This window comes from Suncus etruscus, chromosome 14 (assembly GCF_024139225.1).
Source record: "Suncus etruscus isolate mSunEtr1 chromosome 14, mSunEtr1.pri.cur, whole genome shotgun sequence".
Taxonomy (NCBI): Eukaryota; Metazoa; Chordata; class Mammalia; order Eulipotyphla; family Soricidae; genus Suncus; species Suncus etruscus.
In genome coordinates, this window is record NC_064861.1 from 23768709 (window position 1) to 23781353 (window position 12645).

General features: G+C 47.1%; 1 protein-coding gene across 14 annotated transcripts in view; it reads right to left on the minus strand.

Moving 5' to 3' along the window:
* Positions 1 to 12645, minus strand: part of LOC126027838 (protocadherin gamma-C5) — a 200918-nt gene that overhangs the window by 21281 nt on the left and 166992 nt on the right. Inside the window, exon 1 of one of the 14 annotated variants that reach the window (XM_049786859.1) lies at positions 9527 to 12121. The exons of 12 other annotated variants lie outside the window; for them this stretch is intronic. In XM_049786859.1, coding sequence (XP_049642816.1) covers positions 9527 to 11956 — 2430 coding nt within the window. In that variant the 5' untranslated portion in view covers positions 11957 to 12121. Of the gene's footprint in view, positions 1 to 2573; positions 2631 to 9526; positions 12122 to 12645 lie in introns of those variants that run through there. One more of the 14 variants, XM_049786873.1, reaches the window with a different exon arrangement.

The following is a 12645-nucleotide window of genomic DNA, read 5'->3' on the forward strand; positions in this document are numbered from 1 at the left end:
AAAAGCAAATAGCCAACAACTTCTACAACAGTTACCACTGACAACAATGATGATATCCTTATGGGCTCTTACAGAAAAGCAAGTAGCCATATGCCCAAATCAGAATAACCTTTGACCGTAGGCTGAGCCTGCAAAGGTCTCACCTCTAGCCCATAGAGAAGATCAGAGGGTGGGCAACTTGGGCGCACAGGCTCCCCTGCCATAGGTGCACTGGGTGACTTCACCATCATGAAGCTATCACTCCGAGTGGGTGCAGAAGCCAAGGGTGTACAGCCATGAGAGTGGCCACCCACATCAACAAACTTGATTGGATCATCTGACCCAAGCTGGATTCGGAGGATTCCATTTGAAGGAGGAAGCCCTTCCCTCCTTCGTGATCGGGTGAGACAGGCACAGGTGCCAGCAGGAAAGCAGGTTACTCCACAGGCAGCCCCACGAAGACACTTAGAGAGTAAAGCCACAAAAGATCCAAAGGAGACAAAACAAATTGCCACCAGTGACACTGCCAAATACAGCGTCAAGCGAGATTCTCCTTCTCTTGGAGCTGAGGATTCTCGAAGATCGGGGACAACTGGATGAGTGTCTTCCTCCAAGGACACTAGAAGAGTAACGGAGGTAGAAAGTGGTGGACTACCACTGTCCTTTACCACTATGACCAACTTCTGTGGTGGAAGATCAGCTGGGATGGGAACAGCTGTCCGTACCTCCCCAGCATAGCGGGAAACCGCAAACAGACTGGGATCTGGGGCCTCCAGGAGCTGATATGAAACCCAAGCATTGTAGCCTGAATCCAAATCCACAGCAGTCACCTTTGTGACTAGGTGGCCAGCACCCACCGATGGAGGCAGAGCTTGGGGACATAAGGAACCAGGCCTTGCCCTAGGACGAAGCACAGCGGGGGCATTATCATTGAGGTCCAGCACAAACAGACGAACTGTCACAGTACTACTAAGAGGAGGGTTGCCCCGATCACGGGCCTGGACTTCAAACTGCAGAGTCTGTGTTTGCTCATAGTCAAAGGATCGAGTGGCATGAACAGCTCCTGTCTGAGGGTTCAGAGAGATGAAGGAAGAAGCTGACACATCTCGATTTCTGGGCTCTAGAAGAGAATAGGAGATAAGTGCATTTAAGCCAGAGTCTGGATCAGAGGCTGCAAGGGAGCAGAGCAGATCTCCTGGACGATTGTTTTCGGGAACGAATACCTCATGTGACCTCTGGAAGAAAGAGGGTGGGTTATCATTCACATCTGAAATATTGAGGAAAATAGTCCTATGTGTACTCAGAGGAGGGTTCCCAGCATCAGAAGCCGTCACCATGATGTCATAACTGGACGTGGCCTCTCTGTCCAAGGGCCCAGCAGTCACCAAGGAGAACTGGTTCCTGAAGGCAGACTTGAGGGCAAATGGCAGGTGGTCAGGAATACGGAGGCTCACGTCTCCATTTGACCCTGAGTCAGGGTCCTGCACACTGATGAGTGCCACCACAGTGCCAGGTTCTGCACTCTCAGGAAGAGTTCCAAGCTCCGAGGTCACTGTAATGTGTGGGGCATTGTCATTCACGTCCAGGAGATCGACCCGAAGGCTGCAATGTTGCTCCATGGCTGGAGAACCCCCATCACGAGCTCGAACATCAAATTCATAGTAACTCTCACTCTCAAAGTCTAGAGGTCCTTGGAGGGTAAGCTTTCCAGTAGTGGGGTGTAGGCTAAAGAGATTTCTCACACGCTCAGGGGTGTGGCCACTGAAGGAAAAGGTGACGTTACCACTGGGACCCAAGTCTGGGTCAGAAGCATTGAGCTGGATGAGCAGCATGCCGGCGGGTGCGCTCTCCAACACACTGATCCTGTAGCTGGACTGCTGGAAGGCTGGGGCATTGTCGTTCACGTCCAGCACTGAGACCCGGAGCTCCGCGGTGCCAGATCTTGGGGGGTTCCCTCCATCCACAGCAGTCAGCACCAGGCGGTAGTCTGATTGCTTCTCCCGATCTAAAGGCTTCTCCAGAAGCAGTTCAGGAACCAGGCTGCCATCGCTGCGCTTCTTGACATCCAGTGCAAAGTGTTCGTTGGAGCTCAGTCTATAGCTGCTGATGGAGTTGCTCCCCACATCTGCATCCTGAGCTTTTTCCAAGGGGAAACGCTGCCCTGGAGGAGCTGCCTCTCCAATCTCCAAGTCTAACTGCTGCCGAGGAAATCGGGGGGCGTGATCGTTCACATCTACAATTTCTACCTCCGCTCTATACATTTCCAAAGGCCCCTCAGTCACAAACTCCAGGGGCACGATGCAGCTGGCACTGAGCCCACATAGTGCCTCTCGATCTATTGGATTCTTGATGAGCAGAGCTCCGCTGTCCAAATCCACACGGAAGTGTCTTTGGTTCACCTCTCCAGCAACCTGCAACCTGCGAGCTGACAGGCTCTCTGTATCCAACAGGAAATCTTGGGCGACATTCCCTACAAAAGTCCCTTCTTGTGACTCCTCTGGGACTGGGTATCGGATCTGCCCACAAACGTAACCCAGGTGGCAAAAAAGGAACAAAAGGGTAGCCCCCCGGTCGATTTCAACCCAGCTCCTCACCTTGCAGAGCATTTCTGCTAGCTGCCAGCTCTCTGCCTGATCCTGAGAAGCAGAAGAAGCCGACCCGCCCAAACACCACAGCAGCTGGAGACACCTATCTCCCTTTCCCCATGACAGCTCTGGCGCGGCAGGGTTGGCACTGCAAGGGTTAAGCGCCGTTGTTTTTTTTTTTTTTTTTTTTTTTTTCTTCTTTTTGCTAGTGGCGGGGTAGATTTGTCTGCCGTCCACCACCCGATTGGCAGACAGTGGCTCCTGGGCTCAGCCAATAGGCTGAGCTGAGAATATCCCAATAGCAGCAGGGTTAAGGCAACATTGGAGAACACACACACACACACACACACACACACACACACACACACACACACACACATACAAAACACACACACCAAAACACAAGCCCCAAACCCATCTTTTTTTCCTCTGCTCAATAACATTTCTTTCTACTGTTGATTTTACCTCTGTGGAGAGGCAGACTAACATACACGTATTCCCCGCCCCCCCCCCCCGCCCCTTTTCTGCCTTTTAGGCGGAGGGTGGGGGAACAGCGACTGTATGAGGAGCCCTAGCAACCTGAAGTCCAGAGAGGGAGTAGCCATTTGAGACCAGTCACTTTGTTCAAACCCGCGTTACCAACAACCAATATCCAACAACCAACATCCAAAATGAATAGCTTCTGCCTTGGTCTGATTGTATTAGAGCAACCAACACCTATATTCAAAACTCCGCTTTATGCAGATTACTCAGTAACAGATTATTCTCTTTTTTGGGGGGGAAGGGGGAGGCTTCCACATTAATGTAGCCAATTAAATTTATGCACTACACATTTGTTTTCTTGCAACAGAAGGCACAACCGGAAACCAAGCCTCTCTTATTCAGACACTTGCTAGTGATATACTAAATTGCCATTCATTGATTTCAAAAGGCGGTATGAAGAAAATGAAGCAGGGTGCAGGAAGACAGGAGAGGGAAGAATTCCAAATTAGTAAAGAATCAGTGTTTCTGGGGCGTTAAGAAATAGATCTCATTACCTGGAAGAATGCTAATGTTCACAGATTTAATAGCTTCCTCGAATGATTGAAATCGGTCACCCACAGCATTATGCTATAAATCCTCTTTATTTGACACCTCAGTATGCTTGATATGTTGTTAATTACCAACTGAGACTGGTTCAAAAGAGTAAGCTTTCGCTTAGCCCCAGGAGGCCTCTGGAAGCTGGAGGGACTTGATCTCATCATGCCCCATACTGACCTAGACCCTTCCAGAAACCCAGCTACCATCATGCACAAAGGTAGAAATAGCTCCTTTCACACTGTAGTTACCTGAAACCTGTTATCTGAATACAAACACACACAGCACAAGGAGAAAAATCCAGCCTGATCTGTGTACACACGTCCACACTCAGCACCGAACCTAGTGACTTTATATACAAAGCATCTACTCTTCCACTGGCTAAATTGATGGCCATGGAGATGAGACTCATTTGATTCCACACCTAGATCACCAAAGGCTGCTAAAACCAACAGCAAATGTAGATCTTAGATTGTGTGCATGTGAGTATGCGTGTGTGTTGGGTACAACTGACTATACCCAGGGACTACTCCTAACACTATATTTAGAGCAATGCTTCTCAATTATTTTCTGTCACACCCCCTTAGGAAGAAAACATTTTTCATGCCCCCAGCACAACTGTAAATAATATCTTTATTTAAAAAACCTTTGGCCTGCAAAACAAAAATATATAAAATAATTTGAGCTGATTTTTTAATCAGAGGTGATGTCTGGATTAATGGCTACAAGGAGCACGTTTTGCAATGCATAGCTTTTCAAAGCGGGGTTTGAAGCAGGACACAGCAACTCTCAGTTCCAGAGACATACAGAGACATAAACACGGGGCTTAGCTTGTTATGACAGTGTTTGCGGAGGTCAAATGCAACCCCCTTTATGGAGCCTCACGCCCCTCCCCCCCATTTGAGAACCACTGATTTAGAGTTGCTTTCTCTCTCTCTCTTTTTTTGGTAACACCTGGTGGCCGCTCAGGAGTTACTCTTGGCTCTGTGCTGAGAAGTCACTCCTGGCAGGCTCGGGGGGAGGGGGGAGGACCATATGGGATGTTGGGAATCGAACTGGAACCAGAGTCTGTCTGGGGCTGGCTGTGTGCAAGGCAAATGCTCTACCACTGTGCTATAGCTTGGTCCCACTTGGAGTCACTTCCTGATGTGCTCAGGGTACCATGCAGGGTCAGGGATTAAACCCAGTACTCCTGCATACACTGCAGCCCTCTGAGACATTTTCCCCAACCTCCCCAACCTGGATTCTTCATCTTGTCTTTTTTTTTTTTTTTTGGATAAAACAGGTTATATTTAGGACATACTCTTGGCTCTCCACTCAGGGATCACTTCTGATCGGGCTTGAGGAACCATACATATTGAAGCTGGGTGTGCAAGGCAAGCACCTGAAACCACCCTTCCATTGAGGCTGGAGCGATAGCACAGCAGTAAAGCGTTTGCCTTGTACACAGGGGCAGACCCAGGAAGAGCTGGGTTCTCTCCCGGTGTCCCATATGGTCACCCAAGCTAGGAGCGATTTCTGAGCACATAGGAGTAACCCCTGAGCATCACTAGGTGTGGCCCAACCCCCCTCTAAAAAAAAGAACCCCCCCCCCTTCTTTCCACCACCTTTGGCTGAAGAAGCCAGCAACATACATTAAAGGGGCAACTTTCTGAGTTCCTTTACAAAAACAATCCACCTCTTCCATAAATATTTGTTTATTTTTTGGAATGCACAAAGTATAAATCACCAACCTATAAGATGTTTTAGCCAGAATTCACTATCTCAGAGCAGATATCATCATCCACCTAGTAACCTTTGTTTGAATGACAGGGTATAGGGAACTAAGGGTAGGAGAGAGGGTTCAGGTCAACCTTTATGCCTTTCTCTCAGATACCCCATATCATGTCAACAGGTCTTGTGGATTTTACTACAATCGTCGCCCTCTATACCAAGCTACTTAAGCCACACATACATTTTCTCAAATATTATAATAACTTCCATTCTCATTGCCTCAAGTCTCAGTATCTCCACTTCATTTTACTTAGAGCTGCCAAAATAAGTCTAAAACAAACAAAAAAACATGGCATCATATGTATATTATTTCAGAATTCTACAATGAGTATTTTCTATTCAGAATAAAATAATTCTTGGTAATTCAAAGATGAACTCCTGCCTACTTCTTTCACTTTATCTGTTTTGCAGACTGTTTTAAAAATATATTTTAAGGCTGAACAACACTGAAATATTATCCTTTAGGAAATTTCCTCCTCTCTGACATGTTTCTCCTCTACTATTTTATATACTATTATTCAAACTTTACTTTTCAGCTCAAGCATTACTTACTACCTTCCTGATTTTTTTCCTGGCTGTCTTGAGTGTTTCTTTTCACCTACTATATCCTGTAATAAGACTTGTCCTACTTAAGATAAGAAAAAAGTTCTGAGAGAGTAAGAGATTTCTATAAATCTAAGCCACTAGAGAGCCAGGGACATGGCTCTGTGGTAGAGTATTTGTCTTGCATGTGTGAGGTGAGGTCCTAGGTTCAATCCCAGGGAGCATTATGTTATTTGACAGCAAATAGCTTTGTGTATGGCTTAGTGATAGAGCACATGCTATGAGTGTGTAAAACCCTGAGTTCAGTCTGTGGCACTAAAATAAATAGAGCTAAGCCATTAGTTTGTACAATACTAGGATTCTCCAACTCTGACCCCATGTGTATCTCAAAATAAATTAATCTTTCTATAAAACCTTGATTGATTTATTCAACAATTTGTCATTCCTATAACCATAAATTGACCCTTTACTGATGAATTTTAATATGTAAGAACTAGATGCATTAATTATTTGTATTTGCAATTTCATATCCAGATAGGTAGAGTCCATATTGTTACTATTACTAGAATTGGGTCAGAGGAGAGTCATAATCCTACATATTCTTGATCTGACTTTTTATGTCAGCTATGTGATTCCCCCATTTACAGGTAATTAATATCACCATCTATAACAAATTGCTTGAGGGGTCAGAAAGAGAGTGTGTGTGCACAGTGGATAAGGTGTTTGCTTTGCCATGTGGTTGATTGACCCTGGCTCAATCCCTAGGACCACATACAGTCCCTGAAGTGCTGCCACGAGTGACCCTTGAGCACAGCCAGATGTGTGCAAAAACCAAAACTAAATTACTTTAAAACTTTATTAATACAATTTATATATTTCCCCATTTAAAGTGTACAACTGAATTTGAGCATATTCACATACAGTAAAATAATGTCACCATCTCTAATTCTAGAAAAAATTGTGGGAGAGGGGCTTGGGCACACTTAGCAGTGCTCAGGGATTACTCCTGTCTCTGTGCCTATGGATTACTCCTAACTATGCTTGTCGTACCAGGGATTGAAATAGGGTCAGCTACATGGCAAGGCTTACTTGCTGTACCATCTCTCTAGTCCTTATAGAAAAATTGTCACCCACCAAAAGAAACCCAGTACCCATTCTTCAGTTCTATATTTTCAAAGATTAATTGCCTAAGAACTAGTGGTTTACGAAGATTTCTCCTTTAAATGACTGAAATATATCTGATGATTTATCTATAATGCTTATCTAGAGCTAGTCTAGGTAATATTTTAAGCTAGAAAAATAGCATCACAGAGTTTTTTGAAGTTCTGTCAGGTCTAGAAAGACTGACTTCTAGTTCTGTAAATGCTAAATTAATGGTTTGCTTCATCAATAGGACAACTTATAGACTAGTAAATTCCAGGAAGTGATTAACTAACTTGTTTGTACAATAGAATCACATGGGGCCTTTAAAAATACTGATGCACATGTTACATACTTACAAATTGTGTTTTTATTGTCAGAAGTGTGATATTCATCATTTTTTAAAGGCCCTCCGTGATGCTAACATGGGACCAAGCTTGAGGACATATTTTCAGGAAAAACTGTCAGTTATTTAGTCTGATCCTAGGATTAGCAGCTGGTTCTCAGTGGCTTTCATCAATTAGTTTTGCTTTATATGTCTTTACTTAATCGTCTTTGGTTGTCTCTATATTTGTTTACTTCCCAGTGTTTAAAATTTTGGGTGGAAAAATAAATACAAATAATAGAAAAGAATCTGTGCCACACCATGGCACAGTAGGCACTCTGCAAACATTATATCATGTACACTTTTTTTTTTTATAAAACCATTGTTCCTTTTCTACATATGAAAAGCAGACAGAAAGGAGATTTACTTAAGCTCAGTTTCTAAGATAGGTAGATCCTTACTTTCTAATTGCTAGATCTAAATTGGTAGTAATAGTTCACTTATTAGTTACAAGACTATAGTTATTCCCCCACATTTGGAAATGTGTGCAAGTTTTACTTCAAAACAAGATCTTGCAGTGACCTGCACACCTTTCTGAATAAACAAGAACTTTGTGATACCTACCTTTCACATTATATGTATACCTCAGAAAAAACAATGCCATAAGTATAAGGGACTAACAATAGAGCCCAAGGCTTTCATTTTATACTTTGTGTTCTTCTAGATTGCTTTCATCACTTACAAAATAAGTCCTTAGGGCTTTAGATATACTACAGAGGAAAAGGTACTTGCTTTGCACACAGCCAATTCTGTTTGAATCCCCAGCAATGTGTATGGCCTCATAGTATAGTCACTGCCAGGAGTGGCCCCTGAACACAGAGTCAGGAATAAGCCCTAAGTACTGCTAGATGTGGCTCAAAACCAAAAAAGCAAGCAAACAAACAAAACCAAAAGACTTTTACCTTTTTTTGGGACTACACCTAGTGGTGCTCAGATCTTACTCCTGGCTCTGCACTCAAGAATCATTCCTGGCAGGCTCAGTGCCATACGGGGTGTGCTTAGTCACTTGCAAGGAAAAAGCCTTACCTGCTGATTCCAGCCCGTGACATAAATATTTTTCAATGCCTAAAATTTCCTTTAAAGAAATTCATTTGGGCCTGGAGAGATAGCACAGCGGTGTTTGCCTTGCAAGCAGCCGATCCAGGACCAAAGGTGGTTGGTTCGAATCCTGGTGTCCCATATGGTCCCCCGTGCCTGCCAGGAGCTATTTCTGAGCAGACAGCCAGGAGTTAACCCCTGAGCACCGCCGGGTGTGGCCCAAATACAAAAAAAAAAAAAAAAAAAAAAAAAAAAAAAATTCATTTGAGTTTTAAATACAGGCAAGAGGTAGGGGAGGAGGGAAATGGGGGGCATTGCTAGTGGGAAGGTTGCACTGGTGAAGGCGGGATGTTCTTTTTTTTTTATCACTGAAACACAACTACAAACATGTTTATACTCACAGTGCTTAAATAAAGATATTATATAAAAAACAACCTCATTTGAGAATCCCGACAGAATTTATAGAGGTAAAGGAAAATGCCTAACAAACCGTTCATTTTAATGCAGATTTGGCAATTATTAAAAAAAATAGGTAAATGATGTAGTTTTTATATTTCCAGCAGCTTCTGCTGGTTAGGAGTATCCAGCATTAGTCCCAATGCAAATAACATCAAGCTAAAGCTCTGAGTGCTAAGTGAGGTTCTGATTAACACACAAAGCCTGCTGAATTTGGTGTTAGTTAATTTTTCAAATGTGAGCCATATTCAGCACACTGCCATCTTAAAGCGCCCTTAACAATTCATGTTAGTTGTAACTACAGTTGAGTGCTGAGGTGTGAGCTGGGTCCACAGGTGAATCAATGAACACTCTGGGACCACAAATCACACTCCACCTGGACCTCTCCCTAACATAAGCACATTGATCTAGGATCAGATGAAAATGTGGATACATTATTAGAAAAAAAAATCTTCCTCTCTAAAGCGAACAGGATTGTACATACTTTCTTGAACATGGTGCAGAAACCAAAACACAGTAGTATCATTTGGGATGACTAGCTAGATCTTACCTGTCCAAGAGGGGAACTCTCTGCACCCAAAACTTGCCTATAGAACGCTGGATCACAGCTCCGCAGAGTGTTCAGGGGGCTAGCCAGGGGGCTGGCCACACCAGGCTTCTTGAGCAGCGGATCGCTGTGGCGAGAGTCAGTGGTCAGGTACACCTGATGGTAAAGGTGCGGGGGCATCAGGCCTCCCCGCACCGCATCTGCATGCAGAGAGGGCCCTGGTGTTCGGTACAGGGAACTCACAGGGGATCTGTATAGGTCCCTGGACTGTTTCCATTTGTAAACTTTGAAAATTATCACTCCCATTATGGTGAGTGCAAATCCCACAGAAACCAGGATTAGAGAGAGGAGCAGATAAAAGGTGAGATTTTTGTTCTGCTCCTTAGGGGCAGAGCCAGAGGGAACATCAGCCCTGGCTTCTGGAGATTCCTCAGTTACTGACACAGTCAAAGTCGTGGTGGTGGACAGAGATGGTTCTCCATTGTCTTTGATCAACACCACGAGGGCCTGTATGGGCAAATCCGTGTCCTGGACTGGGCGAGCAGTGCTGACTTGACCCGTGTGAAGTCCAATGGCAAAGAGGCTCTGGTTGGGAGCGCCCAAGAGATAGTAGGAGAGCCAGGCATTATGCCCGGCATCTGGGTCCCAGCCTACTACTCGTGTGACCACGTGGCCCGCAGCTGTACTTCGAGGCAGTATCTCTACTGTGCTATGGCCAGGCCAGGGGTATAAGACTTGGGGAGCATTGTCATTGCTATCCGTGACAAATATGTTCACGCTGATGTTAGTGGTGAGCACAGGAGTGCCCCCATCGCTGATATGAGCTGTCAATCCAAAATCCCGCCTATCCTCATAGTCCAGGGGTACCAGGGATGACACCACACCGCTGTTGCGATTGATCGTGAAATAGCGACCCACTAGCCCGGTTTCGGGTTCTTGCTCCAAGAGAACAAAGGACAGGTGAGCATTCTGGGGGGCATCTGGATCCCAGACACTTAGGTTCAATATTGGAACCCCGGGGAGGTTATTTTCTTCAACATAAACATCATAGGAATATTGGGAAGACTGTGGAGGATTGTCATTGATGTCGGACACTTGCACCCTCACCGTGGTAAGGGCTGAAAGGGGAGGTTCTCCAGAGTCTCGGGCAGTGATGCTGAGATTGTATTCTGGCACAGTCTCACGATCCAGGGGGGAGTTGGTTTTCAAAGTAAAATAATTCTTGAGGGAAGATGTTAAGCTGAAAGGGAGACCCGGTGGAACCTCACAAGTGACCAGCCCGTTCTCCCCAGCATCCAGATCGGTAACACTGAGCAAAGCAATGACAGTTCCCAGAGGAGCATCCTCGGGAACGGGGCTGTACACTAAAGTGACTGTGATCTCTGGGGCATTGTCATTGACATCCACAATCTCTACCAAGACTTTGCAATGTGCCCCTTCAGGGTTTGCGCCTTTGTCTTTGGCCTGTATATAAATCTCGTGGAGTTTCGTGTCTTCAAAGTCCAGGCGTCCCTTGATGGTCAGCACTCCCGTGACCAGGTCCAAGGAGAATAGCTCCCGCACACCGGCTCGGTTGTGGTTGGCGAAGGAGTAAATTATTTCGCCGTTGGGGCCCTCGTCCAGATCCGTAGCGTGGACTTGCACCACGCGCGTCCCGGGGGGCGCATCCTCCAGGACGCGCGCCCGATACAAAGACTGGTTGAAGGCTGGCGCGTTGTCATTCGCGTCCAGCACCGTGATGCGAACTGGCAGGCTGGCGGAGCGACCCGGGGTCCCCCCGTCCAACGCGGTGAGCACCAACTGGAAACTTGCCTCTTGCTCCCGGTCCAGGGCGCGCTCCAGCACCAGCTCCGCGTACTTGGTGCCGTCCTCCCGCGTGTGCACGCGGAGCACAAAGTACTCGTTCCTGCTCAGCTCGTAGGTCTGCAAAGAGTTGACTCCCACATCGGGGTCGTGCGCGCTCTCGAGCGGGAAGCGCGTCCCCGGCGCCACGGCCTCGCTAATCTCCAATTTCATTTCCCGGGTCGGGAAAGCGGGGTCGTTGTCGTTGATGTCCAGAAGCGCCACCTCGGCGCTAAACAGCTCCAGGGGACTCTCCAGGACCAGCTCCAGCGTCACGGTGCAGGAGGGCTGGGTCCCGCACAGCTCCTCGCGGTCCAGGCGGTCGTGAACCAACATCTCCCCGGTCTCCCGGTTCACCTCAAAGAATCTCCGGCTCGCCCTGGACGCCACCCGGAACTTGAGAGAGGACAGCCGGCCGACATCCAGCCCGAGGTCCTGGACCACGTTGCCCACCACGAACCCCTTCTCGCGCTCCTCCAGAATCTCATAGCGCACGACCGCGGCCGCCTCGTGCAGGGCACCCAGCAGCAGCAAAGCTCCCAGCACGCTCCCGGGGCTTACCAGTCCGCGCCTCCGGGCCTCTGAGACCATCGCACTCCAAGGCGGGTCCCCCGGGGGGCTCCGAGTCGTCCCGGCCTGAGCGCGCACAAACTTTCAGCGGGCGAGCGCTCGAGCGCCGGGCGCCGCCGAGTCCGACATGGCTCGCAGGATAGGATGCCTGTGATTTGCTCGCCGGCTGTTCGGGCTCAGCCTCATCCCGGGGCGCCAAGAGGAGACGGGCCGGGGCCAGATCTCCCGCGTCTTCATTGGCCGACAGCGGCACGCACAGTCCCAGCCAATAACTGCACGAAGAATGCGCTCGCGTCCGGCTCCGGAGCGGGACGAGCGCTAGCGCCAGGAACTTCTCTTCTCCTGGGCGCCTTTCCAGAGTTGATGGCCCAAACTTTGGCAGCATCCCTAATGTCCCGGCCCTGCCTTGTCCCGGAAAGCCAGCTGCGGGACGAGTTAGCTTCACACGGAACCGAGGTCTATTAGCTTCTTTAATCAAAAGTGGGGGGGGGGGGTGTCAAGGCAAATCCAAAATAAACGACACAACTGAGAAAATGCCTTGAAGATTTAGTTTGCTGGGTGACAGGGTAAGAAGTCCGACTTCAATTGCACAGAGGCGTTTGATATTATGGGAGAGGCAATCGTTTGTTTTTATCTCTTACCAACTGAGGCGAATTCCCTTTCACTCTTTTTTTTAATCTATCTGACTCATTTTTAATTATTTACTGAAA